Source organism: Typha latifolia, chromosome 14 (genome assembly GCF_019914945.1).
Source record: "Typha latifolia isolate L0001 chromosome 14, TyphaL0001v2, whole genome shotgun sequence".
Classification (NCBI taxonomy): domain Eukaryota; kingdom Viridiplantae; phylum Streptophyta; class Magnoliopsida; order Poales; family Typhaceae; genus Typha; species Typha latifolia.
The window spans coordinates 1,371,717-1,388,857 of record NC_133099.1 but is presented as its reverse complement, the minus strand read 5'-3'; the positions used below and the strand labels follow the sequence as shown (position 1 = coordinate 1,388,857).

The 17,141-nt window shown below is 33.5% G+C and overlaps 1 protein-coding gene across 6 annotated transcripts; it reads right to left on the bottom strand.

The window, feature by feature from the left end:
* Positions 1–324: 324 nt before the first annotated feature.
* LOC140801415 (katanin p80 WD40 repeat-containing subunit B1 homolog KTN80.4-like) lies at positions 325–10,362 on the bottom strand. Of its 6 annotated transcripts, none has more exons than XR_012111444.1 (19): positions 10,143–10,362; positions 9,793–9,923; positions 9,558–9,675; positions 9,233–9,459; positions 8,902–9,004; positions 8,138–8,208; positions 6,686–6,760; positions 6,478–6,621; positions 6,115–6,340; positions 5,366–5,998; positions 4,476–4,532; positions 4,270–4,388; positions 3,624–3,746; positions 2,583–2,657; positions 2,395–2,507; positions 1,329–1,445; positions 1,181–1,249; positions 779–948; positions 325–627 (listed from the first exon to the last, which is right to left on the bottom strand). XR_012111444.1 is itself a non-coding variant. In XM_073156525.1 (18 exons), the coding sequence occupies exons 1-18, from the start codon at positions 10,171–10,173 to the stop codon at positions 885–887; spliced, it is 2,508 nt and encodes an 835-aa protein (XP_073012626.1). In that variant the 5' UTR covers positions 10,174–10,313; the 3' UTR covers positions 325–884. The 6 variants fall into 6 exon arrangements, 4 of the variants coding, with proteins under 4 accessions (XP_073012626.1, XP_073012627.1, XP_073012628.1 ...); XR_012111443.1 differs by having other exon boundaries at positions 6,466–6,621; positions 10,143–10,313; XM_073156525.1 differs by having other exon boundaries at positions 325–948; positions 6,466–6,621; positions 10,143–10,313.
* Between the last annotated feature and the right edge of the window lie 6,779 nt (positions 10,363–17,141).

Genomic DNA, 17,141 nt, shown 5'->3' with positions numbered 1-17,141 from the left:
TCCCCAAGAGAACGATTTGCATACTAACTCCTCCTCGTTAATCACATTAGCAAATATAGACCCAGAACTCATGTTTGCAGTTAAGGTCTTTATATGGTAACCACTAATCATAGGCATAAGCTCTGCGGAAAAGCACAAAATGCAAACTATAAAACCAAAGTAGTCCTTATTTGCAGGTAACATATTTTGGTCCATTCTTAATAAGGTTATTCTAAAGTGGATTTATCTTGCAAACCATTCTATCGCCAATGTTTGCTTAGTCTAACAAAGAAAAACCCCTACATCTAATTATGTACAGGAATCGCTGCTTTAGAAAAAGCTTAATGAAAGTTAAATCTTCATACTTATTTCCTTTTTAAAATATTATCATTGGATCAATCAGAAATAAAGTTCCAATAATCTCCACAGTAAACTTTAAAGCTATCAGTTACATAATGAAGATAGATACAGGCCTTAGGCAGCTAACCTTTACACACCTTACACACCCTAAGCTGGGTTCATATATTCAGAGCAGTTGTATAAGTCCACTCTTTGGTCAGCTCAACTGAAGTTAAAGTGTCTGGTTGATCTTTTCCACCGCCGTTAGCAAAAAAAAGTCGAAGTCCCAGTTCATCAGATCTTCTGATTCTAAGCTCCATGGATCACACAGTTTGGTTAGCATATTTAAGAGACATGAATAACAGGAGGATGAGTCTGTTAAGCTTCAGTGCCCAAAAGCTGCAGCTGTGCTTCCAGAGCTCAAAAGACCCCTAGCCCCCGGAGATGTTAGAAGGCTCACCGGATGCAGCTGAAATCTCAGCTGAGCGTGGAACAGAGAGAGAACCAAAAAGTATGGTTATCTTGTTTTGTGTTGCATATCTGTAGTATATGAGTCGGTCAATCAATTATAGAACTTCCTGAAGAGCAAGGTTCAGCTCCTGTGCACTCTTCCCTATGGATCCTTTTCTTCTGTTGAAAAATGAAACAAGACAGTGCATAAAAACCATAAACCTGGATGGACTTATCTAGATTTATACAATCAGGGTGACAAAATTTGTTCAGCAAACATTTGCAGCCAGAAATCTTACAAAACCAATTATGTTCATTTTTTAATTTGTTAGGTTCATATACAAGGAAAAGAGTTGCAGTACCCAACTCTTCTTCCTGCAACCTTAATTAACCTAGTGACTAGATTACTCACCTTGTGAGAGAAGAAAGCCTATGCTTGACCTTTTCCAGTTCAATGAAGCATAGATTGCATCGCTCCAGTCTGGAATGGATGGAAGATGAAGTATATAAATTAACAGCATACAAATTGAGATAAACGTACCAGCCAAATGAAACCAAACCTTTGTTCTCCTTGAAGGTCTACGCCAACAGATGGACCAGCTGATAAAGTTGAATGGATTACAGGACCAAATGTTCTGACAAGCTTTAGCAGCATTTCCAGGGAAATATCCAAATGCCTAAATTAAGGAGAGTTTGTAAGTATGGAACTGCACCACCAGTTATCAGAAATAGAATACCGTAAAAAACAAAAGCATTTTAAACATGTGGAAAGTCATTAAAGGTATTAAACATTAAAAGAATTATGTTCGATGCAGGCAACCTGTTCGTTGGACCACTTAAAAGTCAAAAGAAGATAAATTGATTGCAAAGTTGTGAACTAATGAGTGCTCATCATCAAGTTTGTACAATCTGGAACAGGAGAGAGTGATCCAGAGTGTAGCAGCCTTTTTGCTTAGGGTATGGAATGACTATCAGAAGGATGAAAATCAGGAAAAACAGAAGTTCAAAAGACACCTGTGAGTAGGAGTCCAGAAATGTAGCAGCCTTCGCATCATTCTGTATGTAGCTGAAACTCAGAAGATTCTCATATATAATTATGTCCGTCATGTGCCATTCCGCCGATAAAATCTTTAGGAGTGTCGACGTTTCATTTAATACCATTATTAATCTTGACAATACTTTCCATGTAATAGAAAATATATGCATTATGTAAGTTCACTGAACTTACTAATCACTTTTTGCAACTACTAACTTTCTACTGTTGAACCTAGAAGATATTTTCATATTCCCCCATAAACATCTTAAACTAACTAAAAAAGATCTCATAAATATAAAAACTAAAGAAACCACTTTTGCGTACATAACATATTGTGGCCAAGTTGTGTGCAATATGTAACAGAAAACTTAGACAGATGTACCAGGCATCAGTACAGAACAATGCATTAACCAATATTTGTTAGCAACAATGAGAACATGCAACTACCCAATTTTTTGGTGCCATTGGGACTGCATTATCCTAAAATATTAGATATGGGAAGGGCATAAAGCAGTAAATCATTCATGGCCTCCAAAATATACTATGCTAAAGAAAAGGTGATTACTGCAAGAAAGATGCTGCAGAAGTACCTATCCATTTTGCTCTCTAGAAGACTAGTGAGGAGCGGTAGGAGACAAGTGCATAATTCAAGTGTAATCGTATCACTTTTCTCCATCAGAACACTTAATACATCAGCGGAGACCTGCAGTAGATATATCAACATGAAAATCAAACTCTTCTTTAACAAAAACACAAAAGATCCACATAGAAAACCTACAGCATGATCAGACATCTTCTCCACTGCATTGAGAACACCCTTGATATCATTTCTCCTCCAAAGTTGATGGACTACCTGCCAGTTATGTAAAATATTAAATATCATTATCATGGTAAATAGTATATAGAAATGTTGGATGTCCTCTGTCAATCCAAGAGGCATCATGTATCCATTATTGTATCAAAATCATTGAGTCCTCTCACCCCTTGCGTCACCTTGAATTTCTCCATTATTCTACTATTCATTGTGGTTCTTCTTTTATCTCGTTATTTGCTTTTTAGCAATCCCATGTTCACTCAATAGATACCAAATTCAAATGATATATTGGACAAACAATTTGGGACGTATATATTCAAAATACTAGGATGACTAGTCTTTATTTGGATAAAATATTCGAATCCATCTTCCAATCGAGATCCGCAGCCACAAATAAACTTATCTGACTAAACTTGGATACTGTAATCAGATAGAATGACCAGTACATGGAACTCCTACAGAATATCTCATGGCTAATTGACACACAACCTCATAGCTGATTAAAGAGCAGCGCCAAGTGCGAAAGTTTATTCCTCAAATTTGAGGTTGCAAACTTGCAACAGACCTTAAATAATAACATGAAACAGTAAATGTTAATAAAAGTATCTTAATCAATCATTCTTTGATGGACAAAAATTTTATATTTAACCACTACTGTACAAAAAAGGGAATGCAAATATTATTAATATGTAGTCTAAAACCAGACGCTGTCATGTTCTTTATTCAAACCCAATGGCATATCAACTCTTCAAAGATGAATCTCATATAATTATGATCTACAAGGGTTTGATACTCTTTTTCAGAAAACCGATGACATCAACATCTCTGCTGAGTGCTGAGTGCTGAGTGCTGAGATGAATCTCATGTAATTATGATGTGCATAACCTTAACATCTATAGATCTGGGACAAATGTACGGATAAGAATTGTTAGGACAGCATAGAGTTTATAATCTCCAATGGACCAAAGCACTGATATCTGTAAGCAAATTGACCATTAAAATTACCTGTAACTTCGTCAACCGAGACCGTGCCACGCTGAGAAATAGTTCATGCTGTTCAATTATATCAGCAACGGCATCCGCAACATTTGCATAAACTTCTTTTTGACCAGATGGAGTCCTCTCCCTCTGTTGTAACAATATTATTACTTTGAGAAAAAGGAGTGTGTGTAAATTATGGTTTATAGAGAATCCATCTAAGGAAGATGACAAGAAAAATAAAGCCCAAAGTAAATTAAGGTTCATATTAGTGCATCCACATAAAGAAAGGAAATAGAAAAAGAAACTAAAATTTGGCTTTTAATTTACAACTGAAACCTAAGGTAGCTCTGGCTCATCATCCAGTATAAAAAATCTGTATTGAGGACTTGTAAGCAAATAAAAAACCCAAATGGTGCAAACTTTACTGAAGCTCAAGACCATAAAGATGCAGAACAAAGATTACACAGGACAAATTCAGTTAGTTCATATATGAGACAGATTAGATGAGAAGATATCCGCAATAATGCAGCCAACATTTGTACTGCATTCAAAATAACAAGTATGATTGAAGGACGTAATAAAGAATTGTTGGTTAACTATTTAAATCAACTAAACAAGAAATCAGTAAAATATGATGAGAAGTTAAAAGTAGTCTAGGCAGAAAACGTACAGAAGAATACGACATGCTTGCAGCAGCCATCATCACAGAAGAATTGTTTGGCTTGGGTTCCTCATAGCTAGGAGACTCCTCCCTGCCTTCCCAACTTGCAACTAGTGACCTTGTTCTTCCTACAACATTTTCAGAACAGATATGTGATATGTCAAGCCAGGCAATTTTGTACAAGCACAACCTCACAATAAGAAGTGAAAGTATACCTCCTCTTGAAACTTCCACAGAGCAGGCATTCCTAGGCTTGTGAACTCTTATGTTATCTACAAAACAGTATATAAGAAACTTTAGCAACATTACATTGTTTAAGTGATGTAAGTTATACCACTTTTGCACCAGCAAAAGAAACAATTCAATGATTTCACATTATCACATGTCAGAACTCAAGACAAAGAGGCACTTTTTCATCCAAAAATATGTGGAAAACTACGCAAAGTAGGAAGGAGAAGATAGCAAGTGTAAGTTCCATTATGAATGATCGACACCATGAAAAGTTTAGTTCATATGCTGCATTAATATTTATCTGATAAGAGAACTTGCAACAAAAGGAAGTTTCAAATGTAAAATCAAGTTCAAGAACCAAGTACATTTTGAAAAAGAAGTAGCTTCAAATTTTGCATGCATCAAAGAAGGATATGTAGTGTAAAACGAGCACATTAAAGAAGATTATCCTCTGTTCTTTGTTGAGAATCTAAGGTAATTTTTGGTTTCTTAAAGATGAAGAGTAACAATTAACTAGTTGGTTGCACACAAAATCTAACAAATTATATAGTTAATATCCTTCGTGCAGCATATTAGGAAGCATCAGAGAAGGCAGTCAAACATTATCCTCTGTTCTTTGTTGAGAATCTAAGGTAATTTTTGGTTTCTTAAAGATGAAGAGTAACAATTAACTAGTTGGTTGCACACAAAATCTAACAAATTATATAGTTAATATCCTTCGTGCAGCATATTAGGAAGCATCAGAGAAGGCAGTCAAACATAAACCAGATGACAAACAAAAAAAAACAATTAGGTGACATGATAAGGGGTAGCATCTAGAGCAACATATATAAGAAGATATACTCCATGTTGTTATTGTAGGTTTTCCACATACAATTTTCATGGTGGTAACTAGATCCCAGCTTCCTTGCAGCAATATCTTTAACATCACCAATATAATCTTCTCCAGTAGCCATTGTTTGGCTGACACCATTTCCAAAAGAAGAATAATTTTGATTTGTAACTTCATTTGATTCAGTGATTCTATTGCCCATATCAGCTCTATCTGAGTCATCTTTGATGCTTGACAACTTTCTGAAATCAGAGAACTTTGACTGGAGACTGTATGGTAATGTTCTTCCAGCAACGAGTTCTTTTCTGGATTCAGAGGCCAGTTCAACTCTTGAGTTAGTTCTGGGGGCAACCACAGGCACCACATCACCAATTTCTTTTCTACAATCGGGGGCCAGATCCATCCTTGAGTTTGTTCTTGGGACAACAACCGGAACTACATCACAAGCATCTTTTCTAGAATCAGATGCCACCTCCACTCTTGAGCTAGTTCTAGGGATGATGACAGGTACAGGTACCACATCGGCCTTACTCTGAATATTTGCTGTGCCATGACTCCTTGAAGAGTTCCTCTTTAGGGTGCTAGCATTTGATGCTATTGCTGAATTTGCAGTATTTATTTTAGCACCAGTGCTAATTCCAACTTTTTGAGGAGTACCAGGAGCACTTCCAGCTGCTTCAGTTTCAAAAATATGAGAAAAAAATGAAAGAAGGTCCAAACAGTCATACTACTTAAAGCATTAGTATGCATATATAGAAAACTCAAGAAGAAATCTAAAGAAAAGAACCTACAAGCCATAGATTTTGTCTCCTTTGCTGCATCTGAATTTCGTGAAACTGACGACTTCCCCACATTGTCCTTGATACTGCTGTCTGAATTCTGTGAAAGTGACAGTCTCCCCAGACTAGACTTTATGCTGCTGTCCTTTAGCAACAGTGGGTTAGAACTGGAATTAAATTTTGATTCTGAATGACCATTTCGCTTTGCAGAATTAGCCAATGCATATGGCTCAACATGCTGTCATTTAATAAGGCAGGGTTAATTCATCATGAAATATAACAAAATACATTCATAATCAGGTTTATATTTTTCTAAACTGGACATTAGCACACTCAAGCATGTTAAGAGGAAAAACAAGTTACATTAGACGGTACCGAGAGATCAATGACCCAAACTCCAACAAAACTTTGATTGAAAGAACATCCTAGAAGTTTCCCTTCATGGATGTTCAGATCTGATAATTTAGACCATCCCACATCCACAGCATCGTGACATCTTATTGGTTCCCAAGAGAATATCTGCACAACAACAATTAATGTTAGAAGTCAAATAATGTCCATCAGCATTTTAAATACTGCTTACCTTCAAATTTTCATGTAATCCACAGAGCAGAGTTCTTCCATCAGGACTGAACGTCATAGAACGTACCCCTGTTGTCTGTAGTTATATTTGAAAATCAGAAATTCTTTCATCATAATTTGATATAAAGTAGCAAAGACTGAAATTAAATACTTCTAAAACATTGGTTTCCAACTAAAAGTGATTTTATGTCAAGCTGGACAAGTCAGATCGAAATTGTTTGGGACAAGTATGGTAAAAGATAGGGTCAAGATACTCTGGCTTCAATCAAGTTCATAAGGTTGAAAATATCAAAAGCATCTAGAACACTCAACTATTGAATAAGGATAATACTTTATTGTTTTCTCCATCCTGCTTACATAGGCAACCCCAGTGGACACCAAACGAAAAAGGTCTAATTTTGTGGGTGCGGGTGCTCACATGTGTGCTATGTGTAAGTGTCACATGTACGGTTTTACTTATGAGTAAAATGGACAACTTACCCCAAAAATAGACAGTCCAAGCACACAAAGTTTGCGCTAGTGCCAAGGTCTCAAGAGTGAAAGAAAATATGTGCAGCCTTATCCCCATTTTTTGGGTGGTTATTTCATAGCTAAAACTTATGTGTTAAGTGTACCGTGTAAGAAGACAAACATTACACCCCTCCTTTAGAATATGTACACAAGCACAAAAGTATATAAGATGAAAAGTGGGGAAAAAAGAAAGAATATGATAAGCTTGTTCAAAAAAAAATTACATAGGAAGATCCACCATTACAAGAACGAAGCCTATCATGCAAGACTATTTAAGTTCCAAGGATCGAATATGAGAAGCATATTGGCTGAAAGACTTTCCATATAACTTCAAGTTCTTCAAAAGTCATAAATCCATACTCCCAAATAATGCTTTCTAATTCTAACCACCCAGTCACTTGTAACTTAATCCCTACCTAAAGAACTTATCATTCAAAGAAAGTTAGTTCAAATGGCACATTTAAAGAAGGGATTATTCCATTTAGGCCCCCTAAATTATTGTCTATTTCAACATACACTTCCTAGACTCTTTTTTGCTACAGATAGACTTCCTAAACTATTGGAAACCTTTAACCCCCATGACGCCATTGACGAAAAAAATGAAAAGACAAAATGCCCCTCCATATTCACATTCCTCTTTTTTTTTTGTCATGCCTCCAAAAAAATAAAGGCATAAAGGTCAAGAATCTACTCACATGTGAGTCCCGTGATAATTTATGGACGAAAAATAAGGAGAAACTAACTGAAAAGGGATTTGAGAGGTTTTCAATAGTTTAGGTGGTCTATGTACCAAAAATAATTTTCAAGAGGTATATGGAAAAATTGGGCAATAATTTAGGGATTCAAGTGAAATTATCCCTTAAAGGAAATATAAGTTAATACCAATCAAAACAAGATGAAAATTTATAGCCTAAAGGCTACAAGTCTTGAATCAATAAGATACCTCAGGCCCAGCAGATCCAATTAACTCAAAGGTTTCGAGATCCCAAAATTTAACAGTTCTATCAGCTGAACCTGTATGGGTTAATAAATATAAAATTAAGGAAAAATTAACAATGTTCTTGACAATTGAAAGCTATAGATGAATTTGCTTAAGAATAATTGAACCTACGTTCATTTCACATATGCAGCACAAACAGAATAGTGAATCTCACAGTAATAACTCCAGGATAGTCAAACTATAGTTACTTAGAAAAGAAAAGAATGCATGTTCCTATATTGGCGACAAAAAAGGAGATACATGTATATATTTTAATCCAACCCACGAGATGTACAGTGAATGAATTGCATATGTGCATAGCCCAACGGAAGTTATTTGTTTGACTAAAGGAATATCTTTTAGGTTCCCACATGCAAAAGTGTATGTATTCACTGAATTATATGGTAATCCATGCAGAATAAATTTTACCATTTACAAATCCAGAAATCCAAAATATGTGCAGAAAATGTTTAGGCTATTAGGCATCGTCTGAAAGCTCATCTTCACTGCTCTAGCTGATTTACATGCATGTATCCAGATTCTTTTTATCAATGTCGGTACGTATCGAAAATAAAATAATACATATAAAAAATGAATGAAAGGAAATTGTAAGGGAAATGACAGTGACCTAATAAGCATCATCTTTTTCTGACTAGTTTTATGCATCTGAACAGTCCAATGACATTGATAATACTCTCATTTTAAGACAAATCGAGATTCAGTCTAACCTGTTGCCAAGAGAAATTCATGGGGATGGAAATCTATGCACTGAATCTGACCCTCATGGCACTTGAAATCATGTAACATCTTCCCAGCTGTCAGATCCCATAGCTGTTGAGTGTTAAGATATAATTTTTAGCATAACAAGTAAGAAACTAACGCAATTAGGAATATCTACATGATTAGTTATTTTACTATATGCTATACAAAACATGATAAATATATCAGATAGTAATGGACTATGAGAAATATTCAAAAACAGTAAATAAATGCAAAGAATCTGTGAGCTTGCATTTGCAACCTCCAAGCAATAATCAAGGAAGAACTCCCAAGTATCACCTTCACGGTATTATCTTCCCCACCAGAAACAACCCACCGCCCATCAGGCGTGAATCTAATAGCATTAACCCCTCTAGTGTGGCCTTTGTAAGTGTGGATACATCCCTTCCTTCTAATATCCCATATCTTCAGATTTGTATCTGATGACCCTGAAGCGAAGAACTCTCCAAATGGATGGAAATCAACAGATATACAATTTGATCTGTGTCCTGTAAGAGTGCGAACAACTGCACAAAAAACAAGTCAAAATCAGCTAAACGACAGCAGATGGTCCTCCTGTAAAGGAAATGTTCTATAACCTGGAATATAAATTAAGCATCCATACTCTTTGCCTCCTCCAAATCCCACAATTTTATCGTGCCACTGGCTGCTCCCGCGGCAATCAAAACTTCTGAGGAATCAAAACTTACTGACTCAATTGCACTTGTATGTCCAGATAGACTCTACACATCACCACCGCAAGAATTCAGAATGAGTTCATTCTGCTGCTGAGGTATAAAGACTATATTTGTACAGCTACGTAGAAGCATATTTTGCAGACAGAGGGGATAAATACACACCAGTATGGAATTGGGTTTGCCAATGGCCCAGAGATTGACCTTGCAGTCCTCTCCTCCGGTGACAAGAACCCTAGAAGTCTTCCTCCCAATCTTGAGGCAATTGACATTGGAAGAATGCGCTACAAACTCCTCTAAATTTTAATCTTGGTCAAGGCATCCACTTTTAATCTACTAAAACCCAAAATTACTAAAACCCGTCACATTATCTACTCATACCAAGAGAGAAGTGCCCCAAAACATACTCCATTTTAATCAATCATATTCATAACCAAACGAACAACCAATCGAGAACTAACAAGTTTCTTTCCTCCAAATTTGATTCAAGAAATAACGCAAACCACAAAGGATACGTAGCTTGTAGGCGCGCTTGGTGGTCGTCATGAAGCCCTCGTCCCCGACGGATCCCACAAAACCTCGCCCCTGGTCTCGCCTCCACTTCTCTCATCCTAGATCCGAGCAATTCAAGAGCCCACGGATCCCAGCAAGAGCGTCCACCATTTCGGCCCCTTCTATAACCCTACAGAGATCTTCCTCCCTCCACGGAACCGCCGCCACTTAGCTATGGATCTCGGGAGAAAAGGCAAGAAGATATGCAACAAAGAAGAGAAGATTCCAGAGCTAGAGATATATAGAGAGAGAGAGACGAAGGTAGAGAGGTATCGGAATGCTCCTTTTTCTTGCCTACTTTCGCGTTGCTCGAAAGGTACACTAAGAGAGCGAGCAAGCGAGAGAGAGAGAGAGAGAGAGAGAGAGAGAGAGAGAGAGAAAAGAAGTGGAAGGAGGGAAGAAGAAATGGAGCTTTCGTTGGAGTAGTACTAAGAAGGGTTTGGGTCCCGATAAAAGAAAAAAAAAAGAATAAAATAAACCTTTTGCCCTCCTAACCACCTTTTCCTCTCTTTTTCAATAATTCACAGTAGGTGTACGGACTTTATCTTCTTCTTTTTTAAAAGGTAATTAAAAATTAATTATTCAGCATCCCTTTCATCCCTTGGAAAAAATACACCTTTTAAACTATTTAAATATATATAAATAATTTAAAATCTTTTACTAACTCAATAGATCCATAAAAATACCCTTATTTTGCTTTCATATATTATATATCACTTTCTCAATCATTAGCCTATATGACAGCTTCTATATTTATTATTCCAATTGTTTAGTTAAAATTCTAATAACTTTTCCATGAGATATATAACCATTCTCAATTTTTCCATTAATCTCAGAGCAAATGAAGCCTTGAGGCATTTATTTTATGATCATTTTATTTAATAGTTCAAATTATTAAGCTTTTAGCTGTTGATATCAGGAACACTTTTTATAATCGAACAGTTAATTAGTTCACTTATATTTAATTATTACTACTACTATTATTATTATATGAATAATTTATGCTATGAGACAAAGAGATTGTGAGCTAAAAAGAGTCTAATCATACTGTTGGTATGTCTAAATCCTGACCCCCTTCTTTCCCTCTCCCTGCACAAAAATATGAGAGGAAACGAACCATCAAAGAAGTTGACATTGCAACATATACGTAGGATGTATACTAAAAGAGAATGGTAATTAAGAGTTGGTATGTTTGACCTGCTTAATTATATGTTTAAAGATATCATTAAGGATAACACTATACCATATTAATATCCCTATATCCTTATTCTTCCCTCTTTTCTTGAAGAATATAGAAGAGAATGAATTGTTTTAACATGCCACTATATATCCCACGTCAAGTTTGGAACTCTATTTCTCCATAAAAAAATCAAACTCTAATATCATAATTTTGGTTCTTATATAAGATTTTCTAAGAATAATTTTATACACATCTTTTAGATATAAATTATGTATGTTTATAATTTTATTTGTATTTTAATAGTTACTTATAAAATGTAATAATTATCTTAAATAAATTTATATAAAAATATATGTTCGGTTACTACACTATAAATAAGTATATTAATTATATAAAATATGTATAATTTTATCGTATTCTTCTATGTATGATAAGATTTTATGCATAGTATATTATTTTACTTATATTATACTGAGTTTAATCAATATATATATATATATAAGTGAACGTTTGATTGCCGAATGTATTCAAAAGAAACTTAACTTATAAGTACCTTTTATGTATGAGGTAACCAGGAAGAAGGATTTGAGCCTAAGATTAGAGATATGTATCATAGTCTTATTATTCACGTTTGAGAGTAGGAAAAGGAGAAAAATACTCAAAATCCAATATGGTAATTTGGGCTGAAAGGGATCTAAATTGTTCTACCAACTGAGCAAGATTGCTAATAATTAATGAGAGTTGCAATGGTGGATCCATCTAACAAAGATGCCCAATATTATTAAAATTTAGGGGACCTGGATCACATAGGTCTAGGGTACACCACATATATGAAATCAGTCACTCATTTAAGTGTGTGCATATATATATATATAATTTAAAATTGATATGTTTATATATACTCCTGTAAAACATTTAGTTTTTATATGGATAAGGTTACGAGGAAATTAAATTTCGATCCATTCAACAGTAAAAAAATAAAATAAAAGTATCATTACTCTTTTTTTAGTACTCTTAATTAGGGGCATCTTATTTTTCCTCTATTAAATAGTTCAAAGGTTAGCATATATATTTTAATATATATATATATATATTTAAACTATCATCATTTTCTACGTATGACATTTAAATATATTTTTTATACATAATGATTTTCAATAAAAGAGATCAAGTAAAGTATTTCTGATAATTCAAAAAATTTATTATATACTAAAAATAAATTCAGGTTATCGTTATGGAAAAAAATAATAGTCCAGAGATAAAAATCTTATATATATATATATATATACGAAATTTAGAAGGATATAAAAAAAATAAGGTGTTTTTAAGGGTGTGTGTATATATAAGATTTTCCTGATGAGAAATTATTGGTGCCATAAATTTTCAGAATTTCTTGCAAAAAAGAAGTTATGAAATTATTCAATGGTTTTTTGTTTCTTAACTCAATTGCTCAGAAAGTATTGTGTGGCTTTTGTTATCAATGTGTCGGTGAAATATACTCATTGATCATACTATATTTTTTTTTATTGAATGGACATCATAAACAGGGGAAAATTTAAGAATATGACACCATGTACAATGAGATTTTTGTCATATTTTGACATCACCAGAGTGACATGCCAACCACTTAGAAGAAGCCATGCCGACTTGGTTAAGTTTTATTTTTATAGTAGTAGAAATATATTCCAACTATTTTATCTCAAATTTGAGTCACACTCTCCTCACTACATTAATCCAAATTTATCAAAAGTATTGTACTTATTATTGTTATTATTTTTAACACTCTGCTTCATAGTTGTATTTATTAGAACACTTATATTTTTTGTTTCACAATTTTATTAAGATAAAAGTACTCAGAATAGTACTTAAAAGTTATTTCATATTAAATACACAGCATGCTTTTCTCTCTCTTCACAAAGATAAAGTTGAAAGAAAAAATAGAAAAAAAAAGTCCGACATGCAAGCGAAACCCAAAATAATCGAGCATTACCCATAAAATGAAAAATTGGACAATGTATTTAATAAAAAATATCTAATTCATAGGATGGAAAGATATGAATTTCTCCATTTGGTTTGGGACTTTGATGTCTTATGATGTGAATAAATTATTAGGGCATGGAATGGAGTGGGAGGGACTGCAAAGGTCTGCCTTCCTGCATGGAAGCATTGATGATGAAGGTGTGGAGAGTTGATTATGAGGCCCATGCCACATACATGATTGCCATAAATGATATGGTATGTTTATTGTCATAGACCTGATTGATCGCATGAAATGTCTCAATGTGGATGTTATCATCATGCTCATGGCATGCACAAGATTATGAGCAAGAGAGGGATTACATTTTTGTGACAAAATTACCATTTTTACCCTTCAAACTATGACTTAGTATTACCAGTATTTTTGAAAAAATGAAAACATATAATAAGCTAAGAATATTAGATTGGTTGTAAATTAGACTAAGATTATAATTATTAATTTTAGCTAGAACATAAGGTTATATAGGAAAATATACTAACTTTCGATAGCAAAACTGATCAAGAATGTAACGGCAATTATGATATATTAAATGATTTTTGTGGCGGTATATAAAAATAACAGACTTTTTTTGAGAGTATGGTGTGATATTGGGTCGTGGTAAGGGGTAAAATTGTAATTTAGTATTTTTTTTAATTGCATTTATATGGATAACTGGGATTGAGTAGTTGGGTACTTGGGCTGGATGCCTGGTGGATTGAGGCCCAACCCATCTAATATTAGTCTGTGGAGAAATCGAGGGCCAAACCAAATATTTTGGAGAATGGAGGTGTGAAATTAAAATATTTTTTAAATAAAAATTACAAATAACACCGTATATTTGTCTGAATTATAAACACATAATATTATTTTTATTATTTAAAAATTTTCACTTAGACTTCTTAGCTAGCACTATTTTTTATATACACTCCCACTAAAAAAAAATTTAGAGAGTGTACTTAGGAAATGATAATAGTTTAAGAATTCTAAGTGAAATTATCTATATTATTTATAGATATAATGCTTTGTTTAAAAAAATTATAAAATCAAAATTATCAATTGTTAATAAAATAGGATCAAATTAAGTTTCTGAAATACTAAATCACATCCAACTATTGTTATTTAATCTCAAAAGTCACTAGAGGAGTGAGATAAGAATAATTAAAATAAAAGCAAAAATTGCATTTGAAATTAATACAATATTCTACATTTATTCCATTCCTTCAGAGTTCTTTCTAAAAGGCTTTATTTATGAATAATAAAAAGAGAGGACTTTATTTGTAATTTTCTCCGAAAAAAAAAACTTTATTTCCTTGGAAAGCATATCAACACGGTTTGATTTCAAAACAGCCTTGAATAGCACGATTGTTGGCGCGTGGGAAGAATTATTCTCGACTCTTTATTCGACCGATAACTCTTTTATCAAGCAACGGTGCGAATAAGTTGTTGGTGGCCTGCTTAGGGAACAATAGCTGTCCGTCCGAACGTGTTAATTAAGGAATATTAACATATCGAATCTAACTAGTGATTATAATGGAGAATTGGAATCTATCCATATGACTTATCCACTCAAAAACTTATATTTTTATAAAAAAATTTATTTATTTATTATTATTATTATTTTAACTAGACAAAGAGTCAACATTTTCTAGATACATACTTAGGCTCTATAAAACTTTTATCTGTCTAGTATAGGCTTTAAACTATATGCGTTGCTGAACAATTGCTCCGAACCATACGTCGCCGAGACTTACTTCAAACCGTCGCGTTGCCGAGCTATTTCTCCAAGTTAACCGCACAACCGAGCCATCAACTGAATCGAGCTCAGTCACAAAAACACCAAACAATTTCTCCACAATATTATTTAGAATTAGAATCGAACTCATAATCTCCTTATTATTTAATGCTTTGTGTTATGTTTAGGAATAATTATACTTAGACCTTCTTAACTATTATTTTTTTTATATACATCTCATGAATTTTTTTTGTGACATATAGAATTTCTAAACTATTAAAAATATCTCGCCATGTCTTCAAAATATACAAGTAAACATATCATATAACTTCATAATAATTTATGGATGAAAAAAATAATCAAAATCTAATGAAAAGAGCATACGAGACATTTTCAATAGTTTGAGTAGCGAATTCAAGAGGTCTAAATATAATCATCTCTTATTTTTATTATGCTAGAAATAAAAATAATATTAGAGTAAAAATTAAGACACATGAAATATCTCTCATTAAAGTTGTCTATATAACTCTATAGGAAGGGGCAACAATGCTATGGTAAAAGTGAATTTTTATAGATTAACTTACAGAAAGGTATTATAATTATTGATATATAATTAATTTAACTCTTACAACAATAAATTTTTTTAAGACAATAAAAAAACTAATACCGGTATTGTAATGTATTAATAAGATATCTAAAATCATATTATCCCTTACTTTAGATGATCATACTCAATAACCCAAATGGTAGAAGGCTCACATGCTTGGCTTTGGTAATGGCATCCTCTTGCAACCGACCACTTTGCTCTGTGTACAAGAAAAGAAAAGCAAAGGAATTGCACATTAGAGGGACCATAAAATACAGTCATTTTATCGGTCATAAACATTCGACGATTTTTAATTTAATTTAAAAATAATATAGAAAGATAGTTTTGAATAAAAATAGTTAGTTAGATGTATATAATCAATACGTTAATGTGTATTCAGACATTTAGCACCCTGCAATGGGTTGGCCGGCATTGAATTCAGTTTTCAAATTAAGCATCCAGTATTCTTCTCTTGGCTTAATTATGAAATAGAATCTAAATTAGGGTAATATTATTAAGCTTTTATTGGAGGCAAGATAGAGAGGTCCCCCCCCCCCCCCCATATGACAAACTTAGTTGTCATTGTACAAACTCACATTCTGGAATCTGGAGTCTTTGAGATCAAATCATCATTCCTATGTTTATATTTTTGGACCACCTAAAGAAGAATAGGGACAGGAGAGAACCCACTTATTGAATTGGACTGATCTAAGTTATGAGAAGGCTTAGATTAAAGTTCACTCTTCCTTTGAAATTTCTCTTTCAAGCATGGCCATGGTAGATAGACCTAAATTATAAGCATATAAATTTTCTTTTTATAAAGAATTCATCAAATATTCAGAGAATTTGAATCTGTAATTATTCAGCTATTACGATCGGCCTTACCTTTTCTATCAATTGATTTTAAAATATTTTTAAAAAAAAGATAGAGAAGTTGAGGATAAGATGATCATTTTTCGTCTAAGTCGCCGGAAAAGATAAATGAGGGGTTATATATAAAAATGGTGATAATTTAGGAGATTTATATGTAATTAATTGATCATAAGACAAACATAAAAGCTACTATAGCTTTCATTTAAGTAGGATAAGAGCATCAAATAGTACAATCAAAACCATCCTATGATCCTTTGCTTGAGCTCTGGTCCTCTGGACCACCTGCCCCTCAATGTTATTTTTCATGCCTTTCTTGCCAACTTTGTTATTCTCCATCCTTCAAAGGAGGCAGTGTCTGAGGTTGTGAGGTGTCAATCTGCAAAACAAATTTGTACATTATGGTCCCTCTGCTGCAATCCAATCCAACTTTTATTTTTCTAAATTGTCTAAATTATATATAGACCTAGTTATTTATGACATATCATAGAACGAGGTTCAAATTTTGAATTCAAAACCTTATATAATAATATTGGTTGAATATATTTTACTCACTTATAATTTTGATTAAAAACTA

Coding starts and splice junctions, on each gene's coding strand:
- LOC140801415 (XM_073156525.1), bottom strand. CDS start 10,173: ATGACGACCACCAAGCGCGCCTACAAGCTAC. Junction 2,508..2,582: donor AGAAGATGTCTGATCATGCT/GTAGGTTTTCTA, acceptor TATCTACTGCAG/GTCTCCGCTGATGTATTAAG. Junction 1,250..1,328: donor GACCTTCAAGGAGAACAAAG/GTTTGGTTTCAT, acceptor CATCCATTCCAG/ACTGGAGCGATGCAATCTAT.